Source organism: Mus musculus, chromosome 13 (genome assembly GCF_000001635.26).
Source record: "Mus musculus strain C57BL/6J chromosome 13, GRCm38.p6 C57BL/6J".
NCBI lineage: Eukaryota > Metazoa > Chordata > Mammalia > Rodentia > Muridae > Mus > Mus musculus.
Window position 1 is genome coordinate 43783351 of NC_000079.6, and position 21507 is coordinate 43804857.

Consider the following 21507-nt stretch of genomic DNA (forward strand, 5'->3'; position numbering starts at 1 on the left):
CAGGACTGTGCACAGCTCCCCTACTTCCAAACAACCTGTGGGTAGCCTAGGACCCCACATCAAGCTTCAGAGCTTTGCAGTAAGTTTATCTCCCCTTAACGTCCATCAAACTTAGACTTTGTTCAGTCATGCGCTACTTCTATCTAATAGGAGAGTGGGATGGCTGATCCTGCCTGAACTGGTTCAGGGCGCATGTCCAGTAAGACAAACTGTTCCTTTGAAGTAAACTTTGGGGGAGAATCACCTTTTCCCTACCTTATACCTGTGTATAAGTGGGCATTCCTATAGCTTCCTTCAGAAATGGGACCCCTGATAGGTTGCCATGCTACAATGCACAGACCTACCCTCACATGCAATGGGCAGGACCAATTGGATTTGCTAGGATATGTGTGTGTGTGTATATATAATGTATATATGATGTATAAATGTATATATGATAAATATGTACATGTGATGTATATGTATATATGTACATGTATACGTGCATATGATGTATATATGATGTATAATGATTATATGATGTATATATGTATATTTGCATATGCATATGTGTATATATATGTATATATGTAATATATATGAGAGATTGAGAGAGAACATGAACTTGGGAGGGAGATGGAGGGAGGGATCTGGGAGGAGTTGGAGTTGGGGAGGTGGGGGGTGGACTTGGTAAAAACAAAATGCCTTCATATCTGAAGGAAAAAATAATAAAGTAAAAAAGCCATCCAAGTGCCCAACACTACCTAATGGGCTCTAATTTGTGGCCCAATGGAATATGGCACAGCCACCAAGCAGTTGCTGAAACTATTTTTAGTATTGTGAAACTGCTCGTAAACTGTTAAACTAAGCTAACACAGGATGAAAAAGATAATGGGAAGGGAACAGTATTAGAATGCTGTATAAGGGTACAGACATAGAATAGTCAGTACACCAAAATGTTAAGTGGGGTTGCTTCTGGGAATTAGAGGTGATTTGATCTATTTAAAAGAAAAATCTAATTTGAGATGGCCATACACTTCTGGATGTGGGCGTCCACTGGAGAATGATTGACCTGTGGGGGGAGGGTGGTCTCCCTCCTCCATAGCCGCCAACTATCCATAGCTCCCCAGTTAGGGGTGGGCAATTGTGAATCCCTTCCCCCAGTATGCTGAAAGGTTGCCTGCCTTGAGCATGTGAAAATCATCACTGCTCCTGTGACTTCAGAGTCATGTCCAGCAGACACCGTTCTCCTTCCAGATCTCTGGCACTTAAAATCTTTCTGTCCTGTCTTCCCCCTGGTCCCTGAGCCTTGGGGAGCAGATGCAAAGCAGATGGACTCAAGATTCTTTTAGACATTGTTTTCTAAAAGACTTATGAGCATGTGTGTAATTAATGCTTTAGTATAAAAAGATCTCCCTTGCTCAAACAACGTAAACAAGGCCGAGCGATAACCCGAAAGAAGGCAGCAAGCCAAGGACTGCAGGCGTTTGCCACTTCTCAGGAAGCCTAGGGTGTCTGTCCCTATCACAAAATCTGGAGAGTAGCAGGTCGCCACAGCCCTGGGTTTCAGAGGAAGCTGCCCACCCTATCTGAATCTGCATGACCCACTCGATGGGTTTGAGGGTCATCTAGCTGGGGTGGCGCGTGCCATCGCGGCTTCCGAAGCCTCAGGGCGCGGGGCGGTTCCGCGGAGCTGCTTGTTGCCGCTGGCCAGCCGCAGCAGCAACGCGGACTTGGGGACGCGCGCGGGGCGGGGACCAGGCTACCCGCCTCCTCCGACTGGGGAGTCCCCGGGGCCGGCGCGCGGGGAAGTCCCAAGCGCGGGTACAAGAGCACGGCGCGCGCCCAGGGGGCCGGCCCGGACAGTGTCGCAGCGCTCCAGCCATGTCGCAAGGCCTCCAGCTCCTGTTTCTAGGCTGCGGTACGGCCCCCAAGCCCGATCGCTCGGTGCTACCCGCGACCCCGCCTCGGTGGCCTTGCTTACGCCGCTCTGTTTCTCCCCCCTCTCTCTTGTAGCCTGCAGCCTGGCACCCGCGATGGCGATGCGGGAGGTGACGGTGGCTTGCTCCGAGACCGCCGACTTGCCTTGCACAGCGCCCTGGGACCCGCAGCTCTCCTATGCAGTGTCCTGGGCCAAGGTAAGCTCCACTGGGGTTTGCGCGGTCCCTTGCAGGGACAGTGGAAACAGGCACGTGAGAGACCGGGTCTCCAGGGGCCCTGGATTGGGCACTCCAACCATTCTGATACCCCATTTTCTCCCACCTCCCTTCATCCGCATCCATGGCCCACGCTCCCTTATGTTAGGATACAGATCATGATCAAAAGCGGCTTGGCGTGAATGATCCCACCAGAGGTTTCCAAGGGATTGGATCCATGTTACAGGGCACCTGTGGGTGCAGCCAGAGAGCTGCAGTGAAAGCAACATGGGCCTAGATTTGGGCATGGGACCGGGAGCATGTCCCTAGACTCCTGATTTCTTGTGCCTTGTGACCATGGCACCATCTCAAAGAGGGTCTCAGGTGGCTTAGGCTGGCCACAAGAGGTAGTTAGGAGCGATCATCTCTTTTCAGCTAAGGCTCGCTATTGGCTCGTCTGCCACCTTGCTTCTTCATGGAAGCCTCTGAGGGGTCGGGTCTGGCCAAGAATGAAGATTTCCTTAGAAATGTGCTGGAGCCCGAGGCCCAAACAGGAGAGACCGCATCTCTGCTTCTGTGGTGGGAAATTGAGTTGCACGCAGCAAGACATTTGAAAGGTTTCCTTTCAGTGAGAGCCCTCAGACTCCAACATTGTAATTCCTCTGGTATTTTAAAGCCCAGCTGCTGTAATTTAATAGAGCCGGCCTTTGCACCTCGGCTTTCAGCGAGGTTCCTTTGCACCTCGGCTTTCAGCGAGGTTCTGAGAGAGGCCACCTCCATCTGAAGGCAACATGAATTAAATCCCCCCCGGGGGTGGCTCTGAGGAGGAAGCCTCTGTATGCTCTCAGTTTTCAAGAAACACGGGACTGCCTTCTTCCCACAAAGAATGATGTTATGAGAAGTTTAAACGTGCGAGGCAGAATGGGAAGTGTGTGTGTGTATGTGTATGTGTGTGGTGGTGTGTTTACCCACTTTAGCCACTTGTCTGGCCTGGGGGGAAGGAGGGTGGCAGCTCAGCGGTGCAAGGCTTGCCCAACACACACAAAGTCCGAAGGTTTGAAATACTAAGCATCAAAGCAAAACCCAAACAACTCAACCAACTGAAGTGTTAATTCCCCAAAGATAATGACTTCCCTGTGCACTCTGCACTCTGCCCAGCGCCCAGGGTCCACCCTGTTACTGAATCTAAGTTTGTGTCAGGAAGGAGGTGATACCATGGAGATCTCAGGCCACTGCTGTGTAGAACAGTGTGTGTGTGTGTGTGTGTGTGTGTGTGTGTGTGTGTGTCCCCGCCCCTTTCTTTCTTGTTTCTCTTTTCTTCTGTCTGAGCTCAGTAAACCGGAGTCCAAGAATTGTTTGAGTAGGCAAAACAATAGCCCTTTAAAAATAGCGTCAAAACAACATTTGAGTGCTCACCATATGCCAGACTGTGGGAATAAATATTGACATATATTATCTACCTCTGTCTTCCGGAACCATGTGGGCTTAAGAGTCCAGAACTACGCTTGCTCCCTCTTTACAGGTGAAAGCACCAAGCCCGGGGGTGGGGATGGGGGTGAAGGCAGGGATGGTGGTAGGGGTCGAGTGGTGGTGAAGTAATTGGACTTTGAATCAAGCTGTCAGATTCCAAATCTTGGCTTGTTAGACTACCTTGATATCTAGATTTTCTATTTTAATTACTTTGAGTAAAGAAAAGTAAAATTTCCCCCGAGCCGGCCAGCCAGCCAGTGGACTTAGCCATCTTAAGGAGGGAGCAAAACACAAAACCATGATCCCGCCCAGACTGTAATTAAAGAAAGAAAGAAAGAAAGAAAGAAAGAAAGAAAGAAAGAGAGAGAGAGAGAGAGAGAGAGAAAGAAAGAAAGAAAGCATCATTAATATCCCCAGGGGAGTAATTAAAAAGTACTCATGAAACAAGTAGATGAAATTTCAGACTGCGAAGTTCAAACAGTTGTCAAGTTAAGTCCTCTCGCATGGGGTCATTTGGAATGGTTCAGTAAATCACAGCAATTAGCCTTTGACCTCCCCTTGGATGTCAGCAGATGATGTCACTCTGAAATGTATTTGCTTGTTTATTGGACAGAGTTCTTGGGAGGTCTGGCCTGAAGATCTCTTAAAAATTCATTCATTCTCTCTTTCTCTCTTCCTCTCTTTCTTCCTCTCTTTCTTCCTCTCTTTCTTCCTTCCTTCCTTTCTTTCTTTCTTTCTTTCTTTCTTTCTTTCTTTCTTTCTTTCTTTCAAGAGAGCAGGGTAGAGTTGCTTGCTCAATATGAATGAAACTCTGATGAGAAACAGAGAAGGAGTCTGTCTCCTCTCCTCCCCTGCCCATTGGTGGCTAGAAGCTAGAGGAGCTACCTCTACCCATTCACAGAATAATACCTTGATATTCATATGTATTATTTATTCCGGAACTTTTGGACAAGTGCCATCATATTTATCATTTTATGGCCACTAGTTGATACATTTGCAATGTTGTGTCTTATGTAGCAAACAAACAAACAAACAAAAAACTGGATAGAGAGTTCTAGAAATAAGGCCAGTGGATGAAGTTTTTTGTTTATTTGTTTGTTTTGTTTTTGCATCATTTTCTTGTAAAATGTTCTGGGGAACTGTGAGGTAGGGGGTTTAAACCCAGCCTGGCTCTTCTCACTTCCCCCTCTTTCTCTTCTCTAACCCGGTGTTGTAAAATTTACTGCCTGTGTGAGGGCTCAGCTCAAGCAGAGCCCCTTGGAGTGAGGTTTAGCCGTGAGGTTTAGCTGTCTACCACAGTGGCTCACATCTTGCAGGCCTTCTGCCTATCACAACGATGGTTACACGTGGCTTAAAAATTCCATTTACCGTTTAGTCTTTGGGTTGTATAGAACATCCTTCCACAAGCCAGTTGGTGCTGAGGGCTCATGATTAAGAAAGGACCCATGCGAGCCATATCTTAAAACATTCATTTGCCTTTCGCCAAAAACTCCAACAGTTGGAGTTCAGTTAGTGTCTGTACAAACCCGGATGGGTCAGTGTAGGACAGGAACAGTGTCCATTTTATTCTGCTTCTAAGCTGTGGTAATGGGGAGGCTGGAGAGATTCAGTAGAGACAAGCATAGAAGATCAAAGGCAAAGCCAAATGCAGCCAGCACCAGCCCACTTCCCTCTAGCACAGCTCTTCCTAACAGGAAACCCTGGCGTTGCCCTCTCTCCCCATCTTTCAAAGCAGAATGGATGATGGAGAAGAAATAGAAAAATCAATAAGTTGTATCCATCGGGACTATAACTCAGGTTAGATTTTAGAGCTATGAGAGATTGCAGCTAGTGTGGGAGGAGGTAGTTAGAGAACACAGACAAATGTGCTTTGATCCAGCACTCTTTTGTTGTTCACGTAGTGTTTGTTTACATTGAGATTTCTAAGGAAAGATTCTAGTGATGTGCTGAACATACAAGGCCCTGCGTGAGAGTCTGTGTCTGTCCTTTATGGAGTGTCACCATGTCTGTGCTGAAGGTCTGAGGAGAGGACAAAGCTCCAGATGGACAGCTTTGGTCATGGTTGGGGTTCTTCTCTGCTGAGAAAGAGGACTCATTTACTCCGCAGATGTAGCGCCTTCCTGCATCACACTAGTAGCCCTGACAACCTATAGTGAGGCAAAGTGAAAGAGGATATTTGATGTGGCCTCTGGGTGATACTGCGGGGGTGGGGACAGGCATATGTCACAAGACATGCTCTAGTTAGACGGTTGTCAGGGAAGGGAGAAAGGGGAAGGAAGGCAGTGATTTCAGAGAATGGGTCACATTTGCCTTTAGAAGGCAGAAAAATCCCTGGCTAGATCATGGGTGTGGTCTGGTCCAGGGCAGTGTTCTATTTCTGATGCTCACACTGTGGGGAATGTTGGGAATGAGATGAATGGTTTACCTGAGGCTATCTGACAGCTCAAGTCTAGTCACCACACCAGTGTTACTTGGCCTTGACTGCTGTCTCCCTGGGTGTTGGTCGCACCTACTGAATAGAGCTCTATTTCCTGTCTCCACCAGTGGGTGATGCTGAGCTCCGAGGGCGGGGGTTTTGAAAAGAGCAGCGAGCCTCCTGAGGAGTCAGTGTGGATGCCATTCCACGGGGCCCACCCACGAGCTAACAGGCACCACTTACTGAGTTTTCTTGATTCTTGTTTTTGGGAGAAAAAGGAAACATTTCCATTCTAAATTGAGAAGGACCAAAAATCTGAAATGTGAATACACACACAACACACACACACACACACACACACACACACACACACACACTCTTACTGTCCCATTGACATATGTTCATCTTGCCTTAGAGAACTCACTTTTAGCTCAAACTATGAATGACATAAGGTTGGTTCTTGGATACCATTTATATTTATACCGTGTCACAAGTAGGTGCTACATCCTAGACCTGGTGATAGCTATCCCAAAATCAACACGGAGAAGATGGCTCAGTCAGTAAGGTGCCCGCTGTGTAAGCATGAGGTCCTAACTTTTGAGCCCCAGCATCCATGTCAAAAAGCAGCATCAATGGCAGGGGCTATAACACCAGTGCAGGTGGCCAGAGATAGGCCAATCCCTGAAGCTCATTGGTCAAGCAACCTCATCAAATCTGTGAGCTCCAGGTTTTTTTTGAGAGACTCTGTCTTGACAGACAAGGTTGAGGGTGATAGAGAAGTCATCTGATGTCCACACGCAGGAACACATGAATGTGTACACATGCCCTTATCCACACTCAGAGACCAAGCAAACATTTCCAGAGTAGCACAGAAATGTACCATAAAGCACTTTTGGTACAAGCAAGGTAACTAGTGATCTAAAAGGAAAATGATCCAGCAGGTAAACCTAGAGATGATGCTAGGATACAGGACGGTCACAGAATGTAAAGGACTTGAGTGTCAAATGTCAACAAGTCCAAGGTGTGCAATCTCAGCAGCAGCAAGCCATTGAGGGAGCTTCAGCACAGAGAATGATGCCACGCACATATAAGGAAGGGCACATTTCTCACGCCGATGGAAAGGATGCAACACTTGCGGGAAGACAAATCTTTGGGAGCCTGTATCCTTTTACTGCATTGAGATTTCCTTCATGTTAGCTTATGGAAGGCTAGGGCACATTATCACTTACTTGGGCTTTCTCCATCACTATTTCTGACTGTGTGGTCAAGGAAGGATGGGGCTACCCCAGACAGGAAGAGTGGCTCACTGAGGTTCTGGCCATGGCTGAACGTAGCCTTGTTTATGTCTTTTGGAGGTAGGAATAGGGTGGTTGAGAGTTGAAGAGAAACACAAACAAAAAAAGTCACATGCTTTCTACGCATACAAGGGGAAATCTGAATCACATGAAGACTGGGTTCCCTTAGTTTATTCTTGGTTCTGTCACTGCCTGGAAAAGAGAAGTTTGCGGAAGGTCTCAGTGACGTGGGCATTTTATGCAAAACAGGACCCGATATCAAATTCATTTACCCAAAAAAGGGTTTCTCTGTCTAAAGCCACTTCCGTAATCTCTTTCTGGTTACTTCTGCAATGATTCTAAAAGTGCATGTGAGTGTGTGTGTACACAAGATTGTCTGTGTGCATGGGTCTGGAGACTAGAGACTTACCTTGGATGTCTTTTTCAATTAATCTTCACCCTATATTTTTAGACACAACACATTCATATACACACATGTACATGTACTCTCATAAATGTACACACCCACACATGCACCCTAATGAACACACACATGTACTCTCATACACACACACACACACACACACACACACACACACACACACACACACACACATGAGATTGCTCCCTAGAGCAATGGACTGAGACTTCCTGGGTAATTTTACCAGAAAGGAGCCAAGAAGGATGAGCTGGCAGAACCATCTGTAGATGGAATGGTCAACAATCAGCCAGAGCACCAGCTTCTCCCTTCAGCCCTCCCAACTCCACAGTGCCCCATGTGTGCTTCTCATTTGACTTTTATGACACATTCCTTCTAGACAGGGGCGTGAAGCACAGAGATGATGAACATGACTAACAATCACCTGGTTATCTGATGCAGAAGCCCGGGCTCGGCTTCAGGCTTTCTGATTTGGAAGCCAAGGTGCTTGTCATGTTCCCATTATTTCTTAAATGCATTCATTTATTCAGAATGCACATTCTGAATCCTTCCGGTGTGCAATGAACTATTTAGTATGCTGAATGAACCCTTGGCTATGCATTTAAAAATAATAATAGTAATAACAATGTCTTTAGGGCTTTCCATCTGAATGGTGCCATACTTAGGGTTGTATGCAATATCAGACATATCTTAACTCCACTTCTAGAAGATGTGGTCGTTCCTGGGTCCCCTGGGTACAAACTAACCCTGAGCTGCTCCGGCAGTTGGCCGAGAGCAGAAGGAACGGTGGTAGGACGGGGCTGGGGATGGCTCCCACTCAGCCCCACTCCAAAGCCAGCGCTCTTAACTAGGCTGCCTCTGCCATACTCGCAACTCTTGGTAAGAGCCATAAATCTGACTCCGTCTGTTGGACGTAGCACATTTCAAAGTAAAAAATCATTTTTCTAATAAAACTAAACTCAGGGGGAAAAAAACCCGACATTAATGCTCATACATTTTATACTCATTATGGCATCAGCCTCGGAGCCAAACTCTTTTGCACATTATAAAGAGCTGTTTTTATGATGAATGGGAATTCTATTAGCACTTTAATTGAGTTCGAAACCAAAGTACATGGATGTTAGTGCACAAGAAATGCAATTAACGGAGAGCCATTCCAGTAGGCTTTGGTTATGTCATCCTACCGCAGTGTAGTAAGTCTTTAGACACTTGAAGTCTCCTCTTCACATATGGTTTATCAAATCGGAAGGTGGAATGCTTAAATTCTGTGTGTGTGTTTTTTTTCTTCTCAAAAAGAAACTTTTCTTTTCACCGAGAGTCGATCACATATTTAGCAGAGGCAATATCTGAGGTGCTCAGACTTCAAGTTTGTGTTCAAAACCTGTTTGTTCTAGGAATGGAAATGCTGTCTTAGCAGGTGAATTGGGTCATTTCTAGGGAGTTCACATGTGTGTGTGTGTGAGCGCATGTGTGTGTGCTCCCTCATCTGCGCCTGTGCTTATAGATGCTAGTGGCTGAGGTCAGGACACCTTTCTCAGTCACGCCCCACCTTGTTTTCTTGTGACAAGGTTTCTTTATTGACTCGGGAGTTCATCCTTTTAGCTAGACCTGGTGGCCAGTCAGTCCCTGGGCATCACTCACCTCGTCATTCTCTGTACTGGGGTTACAGGCATCTTTTTACTTGGGGAATGGGGGTCTGAGCTCACACCCTCAGGCTTCCACCAGCACTTTGTGCTCTGACCACAGGTTCTCTCTCAGTTGGCTAAGCTGGCCTTGACCTGACAATCCTCTTGTCTCAGCTTTCTGGTTAGCTGATAGCAGGCTGTCCTACTGGGTCTGGTTAGTTGGCATAGATTTGAATAAATATATTTGAACAAATTACATAAATTTGTTTAAAAAACATTTACCACAATAGTTCTTAGTTGAAATATGGGCTCCATGCCCACATTATTTATTTAGCTTGTACTTATTCAAATTTGTCCATCATTAAGAAATTTATTTAATTCACATGCCCTTAAAATTAGTACATGTTTGTTTGATGTTGTGTTCTGAGAATTAAAGAGAAAGCTCATTTTTAATTTAGGTCTCGTGGTTTCCTTAATGTCAAGTCTCTGTCTCAGAGAAAGGATATGATATTTAAGTCATTTATTCAAATTGGAGGCCTTGAGACAAATCAGAGTCCTTAGGCTTTCTGAAAATGGGAGGTCTCATTTTTTTCCTAATTCAAAAAAATAAAAAATAAAAAATAAAAAGTTCAGTTGTCAACATAAGAGTGTGGATATTTAAAAAAGCATTGGAACGAGAGTTTTGAGAAATCAATTTGCCCAAATTATGTTGTGCTTTCCCATTCTGTGCGGCAATATTAGCATCACGGAACACACATTAAACAGTTCCCGTCAATTATGCTCGGCTGTGAGTGAATCGGAGGGTTCCTTTGTTATAAATTACTATTTCCTAAAATGCTTTCGCAGAGAAGCAATGAAACACTTTTGTACTTGGAATGTTTAAAATGCTCCTCTTGCCAGTGGTTGGTTTCAAGCCAGCTCCAAATGTTCAAAGCACAGAGGGGGCTGGTCCAGCCGCCATCCTACCTCTCTGTGCTCTCTGGGACATCTTCAGTCCCTGGCACTGCTTCAGCCTCAGCTGGTTCATCTGACATGGCAAGGTGAGCTGGCCACGGGTCTTTTGAGAATATATGAAGTTTTGCATAAGGGGTTTCCTGGTATTCATTAATGCTTCACTCTGGTTTTGAGCATGTAACAGAGGTGTAAATGTGGTTGCTGCTTTGACATTAGTGGGGAGAGCCTGTATGTCTCAGGTGGGGTCTTATGACTACCCTTTCCCCCTTTTTGGAAAGTTATGTCTTAAGACGACAAAGGCAAGAGCAACTGATATTATATATGCCTTGAACATGAAACCAGGGGCAGGCTGTGGAATATTTCCAGGCACGCTGTACAGCTTTGTCCACTGTGTTCTAGGGTCGCCCCTCTTAGCTACAACTTCACCTATTCCCAACTCAACGACCTATGGCCAATCACAGTACAAAAATCCCAAATGAAAAACTTCCAAAGTAAACAGTTTCCAAGTTTTACATTGTCTGCTGTTCTGAGAAACGTGATAGGAACCTCACAGCTTGTCTTGTCTGGGGTATAAGTTACCCTTCATTCAGCTTATCTACACAAGATAAGCTACCTTCTCACAAGTCACTAAGCCATCTTTGTGGTTGTCAGATATACTTAGGATCAGGTATCTTGGGTTCAAGGTTCCCATATTTTACTTAATAATGGGCCTGTCACACAAGAGTAGTGATGCTAGCAGTTTGGATATACCAAAGAGAAACTGTACAGAGCTTCCTTAGAGAGAGAGAGAGAGAGAGAGAGAGAGAGAGAGCCAAGCTTCTTATGTTGAGATTGCTAAGGACCATAGTAAGAATGAATCTTTTATCCCAATGTTTTGAAGAAGAGAAAAGAAACACTCACCAGTTTTGTTGCCATACCTCAAACTGTAAAAGCCATGGTCAGAGCATGTCTCAAATGTTTCAGTGACATAGAAAAGGTATTACACCAGCCCCAGGGAGTACTGTAGGTTTTGATCTTGACTTTCTCATTGACTTTTCTGATCCGAGGGAGAACCCTCGTGATAGATGGAGAAGCTCCCCGGGAGGAAAGCAGAGGCAGGTCATCTCCTAGTGCCACTGCAGTCATATTTACCATTGAAGAATGATTTAGGGCAAAAAAAAGAGATAGGTGGAATATTGGTCATGGCTATAGAGAGACTGAGAAGGGTTAACCAGCTCAAACTGGTCTTGTGTGGCAGCTCTGCTGGACAGTCAGGGGTGGGGGAAGTTATAAGCCATAAAGAGCAAGCTCTATCTGTTCTGAATCAGTTGGATGCTCTTGGTTTCTTTGAAGATGCTTCAGCTACCTCCTTTCATCATTCCTGTCTATGTGTGTATGTGTACACATACATGTGTGTGCACATACATGTGTGCATGTATGCATGTGTGCACATGTGTGCACATGCATACATACATGGGTGCATGTGTGTACATGAGTGGAGAAACCAGAAGTCATTGTTGGATGTCACTCAATCATCCCTCCACCCCTTATTTTTTTGAGACAGTGTCTTTCATTGAGCCTGGAGCTCCCTAGTTTAACTGACTGGCATTCAAGCCTCTGGGATCCCAGTCCAGCACAGACTTTTTTGTCAGTGCTAAGGATTGAACTCAGGTCCTCACGCTTGTACAGCAGGGACTTTGCAGATGGAACGAAGTCCCCAAGCCCAATGTTGCTGTGTTTTGTAACTCCAAGAGCCCCAATCTTTTAGCTTCCTCCCGGAGACTCTTGCTTATTTAGTGAGGAACCTTTAAAAGTGGGGAAGACTGTCAAGAAATGGGATTCTCTGTTCAGAGACAGCCCGATGCTGGGAGTGAGCATAAATCTGCCAGCAGATGTCTCTGCAGCCCACTGTACAGCAACGCCAGCACACTGAAAGTTCGGATCAAAACTGGGTGACCTTGTTGTGAGGCTTCCTACGTTAAACAGAACTGAGCCAGAGTGCACGCACTTGTGCTTGCACAAACACACGGGCCTGTGCATTTCCCCCCCAGTATCACTCCCAACCCCTTGGCTATTTAGTTCCCTGCCAGCGTCCCCCCAGCTCTGAACATTGGAGAATTGCAGTTCCCCAATAATTGTGTTCCCCATTAACAGTTCACTACAACACAGAGAAGTCCAGTGCTCTGTCCTTTTCCCTACAGTGACGCTTGGGTTCTGTTATGATAGTAAGGCTAGGTAAGGGATGCCACTTGTCCCAGGGCTTCCTACTGGTTGCCAGCCAAGCAGCGAAGGGCAGTTCCAGGCTGTTTAGGGATGCTGACTGCCTGCCTGCCAGCACTGGGAGCAATGGTCTGCCTTACTGTTAATGAAAATCTATTTTGGAAGCTTTGAACTTAAGGTGTGTCCAACCTGTTGCCCGAAGGGCAGGCACATGTGGCTTTGAATAGCTATAAATGTGGCCCAACACAAAGTTGTAAATTTATTTAAAATACTGTGAGACATTTTTGGTGGTTTTGTTGTTGTTGTTGTTGTTGTTGTTGTTGTTGTTGTTGATGGTGGTGGTGGTGATTTTTTTTTTGTTGGTTTGGCTGTTTGTTTGTTAATTGTACATTTCTTGAATGTGAATCGTGTAAATGACAAAAGTAAGCTACAGGGTCAAAGGCTCCATGTGCCTAAAGCCATTTCGGTGGAGGAGCCAACTACTGAGTACAGATCAGAAACACTTCTAAGCCTTGCAGGCAGTCCAATCCATAAGAACCCACAGTAAAAAAAAAAAAGCCAGATGTGGTGGCACATGGTTGTCATCTACATGAGGCAGTCAGGTCTGGGGCTAGCTGGCCCCAGTCTAGTGTACATAGAAAGATTCAGGCCAGATATATATACAGACAGAGAGAGAGAGAGAAAGAGAGAGAGAGAGAGAGACCCCGTCACTAAAATACGAAGTGGGTCTCACGTGAGAAATGCACCTCAGGTTGTCCCCACGCTTTTCCACACATGCATGCATACATGTGTGCCTGCATACACATGAACATGTATGCATGGGAAAACATGGACACACTAACGTATGGATGGGAAAGAGAGTGGATGTTGAATGTGTTGTATGGCACATCTTTGAGAAGGAGATGCTGAAAAAACCCAGAACTCAATCTCCAAGAGAGCTTGGGGAGAGAGCCAGTTAGATTGCTTGGCTAGCTTGGGGATCACGGTCCTTCCATAAGGTGCTTTGTCATGACTCATAAAACCTCCTCATGCCACTGTCCCCAGCATCTTCCTGCCTCTCTTAGAAGGGACATAAAGCATTGTCAGCTTCTAATCATCTGTGACCTTGAATGTCAAAGGTGCTCGCTGACAGGGGACCATTATTCATCTGTACCTTTGGTTTAGTTGAGTTTGAGTTGGCTGGCAGTGGCTTTGGTTTTGTTGTTGTTGTTGTTATTGTTTTGGGTTTTTAAAAATAGATTTAGAAAGTAAATTTTGGCATCCAAAATTAAGAATCAGCTAGTGGCTGACTTAGCATCTGAAAACAAAACAAAACAAAAACCAAAGTAACTCTTAAAAGAGCAAAATCCAACCCAGAGTGATTCACATGGTGCCCGTCCTCTCCCCCCCACTACCCCCTTTACAGGTCTCCCAGCCAGTGTTTCTCTCACCCCTGCAGGGTGAAGGCTGTGTTGGTTCCTGGTGCTACAATCACAGCATTGCAGTCTTATCTTGTTTCAAAGCAAACACAGTCTCAAGAGTTTTTATAGATTCTCTTCTTCTCCCCTGGAATCCTCATTTACAGGGATAGGGGGTGGGGGAGCACCCTGTCTTGCTTTAAAAACATACATGTTTTGATGGTGTTGTGAAAGCAAGTTGTAAAGCCCTCACGCCAGTCTGTCAGTAATTGACTCTTTGCTGCCTCCTCACAGGTCTCCGAGAGTGGCACTGAGAGTGTGGAGCTCCCGGAGAGCAAGCAAAACAGCTCCTTCGAGGCCCCCAGGAGAAGGGCCTATTCCCTGACGATCCAAAACACTACCATCTGCAGCTCGGGCACCTACAGGTGTGCCCTGCAGGAGCTCGGAGGGCAGCGCAACTTGAGCGGCACCGTGGTTCTGAAGGTGACAGGTGAACTCACCTCACTTGCTTCCTTCTCACAGACCAGGGTGCACTTTCTGCAGGCCCCAGTCTCTCCTCTTCCAGAATCAGAACCCACAGCTTAGGACAACATCTGTGGCCGGAAATGAATTCCTTTGAAGAATATCCTAACTTTTTCTTTATGTGGCTTAATCTATGCACTGACTTTTGCCCAACATTTGCAAGGGACTGAGGCCAGAAATGACAAATGTACTGTCTGTAAGACCCTGGATTTGCACAACAGTTACTCTCCTCGTGTCACATAGCTGAAAGCTATTAGAACTAAGACAATAATCTTCAGCTCACAAAAATGACTGCTTTTTAAAGGGCCAGCCAGTGTTTGCACTTTTCCCACTGCGGTTGCTACACACACACACACACACACACACACACACACACACACACACACACAGAGAGATCCCTTACACCCTTTCCAATCTCCATCCCCCACCCCCACCCCCAATTCTGGTTTTCTTGTCTCAGTGACACATTACACACTTGTGGTGCAATGTATGGATTACCTGAATACCCACCTTCCCCAGGGAGCAAGCATTTCTCCGTTTTGTGCTTTCTTCAGTGCACAGTAGATCCTCAACCCAAGTGGATAAGAGATGACAATAGCTTTCCAAGAGAGACAGTTATGAGGGACCACGCAGAAATGAACAAAGCACAGTTGGTTGCCTTCCATTTTCTCTTCCAACACAGTATTGCCTCCAAGTTAAGGGTCAGGCTGCAATGCATTGTTTAGATCTGGCTCAAATGCTAACTGATACTCACTAGCGTGTAGCTGGTTATGTAACCGTTTTAATATAAGCATCACCTCTCAAATGGGGGCAGTGACAACTGTATTCTATGTTTGTGGTTAAACTCAATGAGCTATCACACTAGGATATTAAGTACAGTGACTGAGATAGACTGCTCTGTCAGTGTTAGTGATCTCTAAGATACTGTCTCTTAACCTTTACCATTGAGTTATAGATCCTGGTGAGAAACTAGTCCTAGTGCATTGCAGTTTTGAATCTAATCTCAAATCCATAAGACTCAAGGGAACAATCTCTTGGACTCATCTACCTGTTGCCTGGCCCTGCCCAGGCTGTGAGCCAAGCCCATTGGCGACCTCACAGCAGCAGGAGCCAAACATCAGCTAGTGCCTAGATGGGACAAGGCCCTTCCTCCCATGCTGCTCCTGACTGAGGCTTCCCTTCTGCCCCTCTCTAGTGCCACAGCCAGAGTTTCAGAAATCCCGATGAGCTGGTCCGCCCAGCCCACTCTGCTGGTCTTCTCTAAGAACTGCAGTTAACTAGCCGGCAATGGTTAGAATGCTCACCTAGTGTGTGGGAAACTCTGGATTCAGTTTGAAGTACCAATAAAATCCAGAGATGGCAGCCTATGCCGATAATCTAAGATGGTACTTAGAAGGTAGAGATAGGAGGATTGAGAAGTTCAGAGTCATCTCTGTTCACATGGGGATTTCACAGCCAATTTGGGCTACATGATACCAGGTCTCAAGAAGACAAATAGAACAAACCTCCAGTTGGATTTCTTGGACAAGACTAGGCAGATCCCCAGCCTCATTTCCTAGTCAGAGTAGCTTAATTTGAGGTCATTCACCTGAGAGTTCAACTTGTCACAAGAACTTTAGGTAGTCAACAACGCTGCAAGCTCAGCAAACATCCCTCCCATCCAGTGGTAGACGCCCAGAGCAATGTGACAGCAAGCTCTCAACTTCACTACCACCATGACTGGTCTTTGCTGATTGGCAGATTTGGGGGTAGGGCTGGCCACGTTAGGACCAGAGGGAGCAGGAATAGGGTAGGGTAGACATGTCTTTGAATGTATTCACGGGTTCCTTTTCTTTTTTAAGGATGCCCCAAGGAAGCTACAGAGTCAACTTTCAGGAAGTACAGGGCAGAAGCTGTGTTGCTCTTCTCTCTGGTTGTTTTCTACCTGACACTCATCATTTTCACCTGCGTAAGTGTCTGGTCAAAGCACCTGTTGCTGTGATGTGGTCCCCAGGGTCCTGCTGATTCCTGTAGGTTGTGTGGGCTGTGTGAATGATTGAATGGTGTACAGAGAGGCTGAGAGGCACTCTGAAGGCTGACTGGGCTTTTGAGGCCTGCATACTGGGAAGCACATGGGGATTCATCCATCTTGGTTCTGGTTTAGAGAGCTTTGTGAATCATGGTCTAGAGCCTGTGAGGTTAGGCAGGTTGGATTGTGTAGGAAAGTCTGAGGAGTCCTATGAAGATCTGAAGGACGTGTGGTCACAGTGTCACTATCCACCACCTTGGGGCTGAGGCTTTGCTGCAGTGTCAGCCCCTTTGACCACACTGGCCTGGACCTGTTTTCTCTTACTGGCTCTACTTATATTTTTGAAGTTCCCATCCTCTTTAAGATTTGACCCTAAAAAGTCAGAGCACTGGGCCACCCAGAAAGTCCCCTACAGTGGAGGGTAGCTAACAGTACTTGGGTATTCTTGACATAGTCTTTAGCTGTTGGTCACAGGCTCCAGTTGGAAGCTCTTAATTCTATTATTGCTTGGCTGTTCACCTGGACTGACCATGGCCCTCAGGGAGCAGGGCCATCTGAGACTGACCAACTGGAAAGCAATCATCACCATATGTCTCAGGGCCACCAGAAGAGCTGGCTACACAGGGACCAGGATAGACTCATCCTGAAGCCATCCAGGGCTGGCCTTTGTCATCTACCATATTCTTGTATTCAGTTGTCTCTCTTACTGTGTAAACCATGTGTCTGGTTTCTATTTTAAAATCAATCAACAAGTATCACATCATATCCTGTAACTATATAAAATTATTATATGTGAATACAAATTTAACTCACCAGTTTATTTTTAAAAACAATCAGAACAAAATGAAATACTGGTGTTTCATAATCAGACAAGGGTATAAAAGAGTATTTTTGCAATACACATGACTTTGAAATGAATTGTTGAATAGGAGACTAAGATCTTTTTGATGTTATCAATTTCTCAAAGAATGATTACATCAATTAATTTGAAAAAGATTCTTAAGGTGAATCTATTTTTGGTGGTGCCATTCATTAAATATAAAGCCTTTCATAAGTGTGCTTTAAATAAAGTAGAGGCTGTGTTTAAAATAGTTCTAAAATAAAAAGCAAATATAGAATAAAACCAAAGAACCCCAAGAGTACCTGCTGTGTATGAAGCATTCTGCCAACCACTGCTTGGGATAGAAATACTTGTTATGTGCCTGACCTCCTAGACCTTGCTATTTGGTTGGCAGGGTTATTTGTCAGAAGGTAATTAGGAGGTGAAGGGGCTGGAGAGATGGCTCAGAGGTTGAGCGCACTTGACTCTCTCCCAAAGATCCTGAGTTCAATTCCCAGCAACCACATGGTGAGTCACAACCACCTATAATAAGATCCGGTGCCCTCTTCTGGCTTGCAGGTATATATACAGCCAGAACACTGTGTACATAATAAGTAAACACATCTTTAAAAAGAAGAAGAAGTAACTAGAATGGTCAGACAAATACATTTAAGAAGGCTGTGTCAGTTTCTTGTTGGCAGATGTCTCCTTCCATAGGCACTGACTTTCCACACTGTTCTGTGACAGTAGGAGATACAGATCACTGAAGTCTGGAATCAGTGAGTGTCCTGATGAGATTTGGAAATATCAGGGAGGTGGCACATATAGCTTATAAAGAATGAGGGGTGGTGAGTATAGCAAGAACTTCCACAGTGAAGTGTCCAGCCAGCTCTCAGGGGGAGAGATGACAACCGCCAAGTTTTCCCAATGACTAGTTTCTCAACATCTTTTCTTTTCCCTTTTTACAGAAATTTGCACGACTACAAAGCATTTTCCCAGATATTTCTAAACCTGGTACGGAACAAGCTTTTCTTCCAGTCACCTCCCCAAGCAAACATTTGGGGCCAGTGACCCTTCCTAAGACAGAAACGGTATGAGTAGGATCTCCACTGGTTTTTACAAAGCCAAGGGCACATCAGATCAGTGTGCCTGAATGCCACCCGGACAAGAGAAGAATGAGCTCCATCCTCAGATGGCAACCTTTCTTTGAAGTCCTTCACCTGACAGTGGGCTCCACACTACTCCCTGACACAGGGTCTTGAGCACCATCATATGATCACGAAGCATGGAGTATCACCGCTTCTCTGTGGCTGTCAGCTTAATGTTTCATGTGGCTATCTGGTCAACCTCGTGAGTGCTTTTCAGTCATCTACAAGCTATGGTGAGATGCAGGTGAAGCAGGGTCATGGGAAATTTGAACACTCTGAGCTGGCCCTGTGACAGACTCCTGAGGACAGCTGTCCTCTCCTACATCTGGGATACATCTCTTTGAATTTGTCCTGTTTCGTTGCACCAGCCCAGATGTCTCACATCTGGCGGAAATTGACAGGCCAAGCTGTGAGCCAGTGGGAAATATTTAGCAAATAATTTCCCAGTGCGAAGGTCCTGCTATTAGTAAGGAGTATTATGTGTACATAGAAATGAGAGGTCAGTGAACTATTCCCCAGCAGGGCCTTTTCATCTGGAAAAGACATCCACAAAAGCAGCAATACAGAGGGATGCCACATTTATTTTTTTAATCTTCATGTACTTGTCAAAGAAGAATTTTTCATGTTTTTTCAAAGAAGTGTGTTTCTTTCCTTTTTTAAAATATGAAGGTCTAGTTACATAGCATTGCTAGCTGACAAGCAGCCTGAGAGAAGATGGAGAATGTTCCTCAAAATAGGGACAGCAAGCTAGAAGCACTGTACAGTGCCCTGCTGGGAAGGGCAGACAATGGACTGAGAAACCAGAAGTCTGGCCACAAGATTGTCTGTATGATTCTGGACGAGTCACTTGTGGTTTTCACTCTCTGGTTAGTAAACCAGATAGTTTAGTCTGGGTTGAATACAATGGATGTGAAGTTGCTTGGGGAAAGCTGAATGTAGTGAATACATTGGCAACTCTACTGGGCTGTTACCTTGTTGATATCCTAGAGTTCTGGAGCTGAGCGAATGCCTGTCATATCTCAGCTTGCCCATCAATCCAAACACAGGAGGCTACAAAAAGGACATGAGCATGGTCTTCTGTGTGAACTCCTCCTGAGAAACGTGGAGACTGGCTCAGCGCTTTGCGCTTGAAGGACTAATCACAAGTTCTTGAAGATATGGACCTAGGGGAGCTATTGCGCCACGACAGGAGGAAGTTCTCAGATGTTGCATTGATGTAACATTGTTGCATTTCTTTAATGAGCTGGGCTCCTTCCTCATTTGCTTCCCAAAGAGATTTTGTCCCACTAATGGTGTGCCCATCACCCACACTATGAAAGTAAAAGGGATGCTGAGCAGATACAGCGTGCTTACCTCTCAGCCATGACTTTCATGCTATTAAAAGAATGCATGTGAAGAGGTGTGTTCTTCTTTTCTATCTTTAAAATGATCCCGACTTTAGAGTGAGTGTTTGGGTGCTGAGTGGAGAGTAAGAATGCAGAAATGGTAGTGGTAAATGACTGGCTGCTTCCCCGAGTCTGTGGCTGGGACAGGACAGGGGGTGGGGGTGGGGAAGGGACACATGGCTGTCAGACTTCTGTGACATGGCACTCCTTTCCAGAGCTGCATCCCTACCAGGTGGTAACGGCCAGCTTGTCCACCTAGGTAATCACGGGGGAGTGGGGACGGGACCGAAAGGGAGGTTCTGCTTCCAAATGATATGTATAAAGTTGGGGCTCCTGACCTTGGGATTCATGGGGTTTTATTGGAGATTTTCAAATAGACCCCTAACCTCTAAGCTGTTATGAAAGATCTATACAAGTGTCTGTGGTGGCTATAAAAGACTCATGGGTGAGGTGCTCTTTGTGAAGATGAAATACACTAGTGCCTGTAAAAGCTGCAGAACTACTTTGAATGGATTCAACCCATTGTTAAATGCTCTACAAATGAATGCACCAGGGCAGCTTAGTCTTATTTTGAGGAATGCAGATGTCCGAAGTTGTGCCATGTCAGTCAGAAGATTTAGAGTAAGAACAGTTATTGGTTTAATAGATACATTCAGAAGACTGAGAGAGTCCACAGAACGGCTAAGTGTCTGGCAATGTTCAGAGGACAGGAGACCAAGAAAGAAGGTAATGGGAACAGAAGCAATGCCAGGGTTCACACAACTTCTGGCAAGCTTGTTTCCTTAAAAGGAATAAGTTGACTCTGTGGGTGTTGCATGTTGCCTTTGGAGAATGCACAGTGAAACCTACTCTCCATAGGCATGAGAGCTATACTGTGAGAGAGACCAGGCAGAGGGGGTGCTCCTGTCATTTTAGATAGACTTTACTAGATACATTATTGACACTTAATAGCAGGTTGACTCCATGTTTCAAGTTTACTATTTAGTGTTTGCAAATGTGTCTGTGTCTGTCTGTCTGTCTGTCTGTCTCTCTCTCTCTCTCTGTGTGTGCATGTGTATGAGAGAAAGACAGAGACAGACAGACAGACACAGAGACAGAGAGACAGAGAGAGATTAAGGAGAATTTATTGGCTTCTAGTGCCCCAATTGCATCCTATCTACTATTTCAAAGGACCATGGGCTGAATTTATTGTCTTCACATCTAGGAAAATCTTTGTTCTTACACTTTCCCTTGTCCATGGGATTAGATCTACAGTTATACCAATTTTGCTGTGGGATGTCCCAGCACATGAATACAGACACACATCAGCTGCCTGTTCTAAGAGGCAGCCTGCAGTTTTTTGTTTTTGTTTTGTTTTGTTTTGTTTTGTTTTGTTTTGTTTGTATTCCTGGTAATATTTAGCAGGTCTCATCACAGCAGAGCCTGGAAGCCAACCAGTGCCTGCTAATCTGCCAGGGTTGTGGCCCCAGACACACAGGCAGCAGAGTGAGACCATAGTTACCTGGAGTCTCAGGACCCTGAGCTGTTCCCTTCTTGGCAGCTTTGTTTGGTTGGGTTGATTAGGTAGTTAATAATAGTTTGTGTTTCCTTTGTAAAAAAAATAGCACACGAAAGGGGATGGAGAAATGGCTCAGTGGTTAAGGCCACTTTCTGTCATTGCAGAGGACCTAGGATCTGCTCCCAGACCCAACTCCAGTTCCCGGAAATCAGTTGCCCTCTTCTGTCCCTTATGGGTA

General features: G+C 45.5%; 1 protein-coding gene across 2 annotated transcripts; it reads left to right on the forward strand.

Annotated features, from left to right (window-relative positions):
* The first annotated feature begins 1761 nt into the window (after positions 1-1761).
* Cd83 (CD83 antigen) lies at positions 1762-19783 on the forward strand. Of its 2 annotated transcripts, none has more exons than NM_009856.3 (5): positions 1762-1900; positions 1996-2117; positions 14183-14378; positions 16252-16358; positions 18207-19783. In NM_009856.3, exons 1-5 carry the CDS (start codon positions 1864-1866, stop codon positions 18333-18335), a joined length of 591 nt encoding a protein of 196 aa, NP_033986.1. In that variant the 5' UTR covers positions 1762-1863; the 3' UTR covers positions 18336-19783. The 2 variants fall into 2 exon arrangements, with proteins under 2 accessions (NP_033986.1, NP_001276844.1); NM_001289915.1 differs by having other exon boundaries at positions 14183-14371.
* Positions 19784-21507: the final 1724 nt, after the last annotated feature.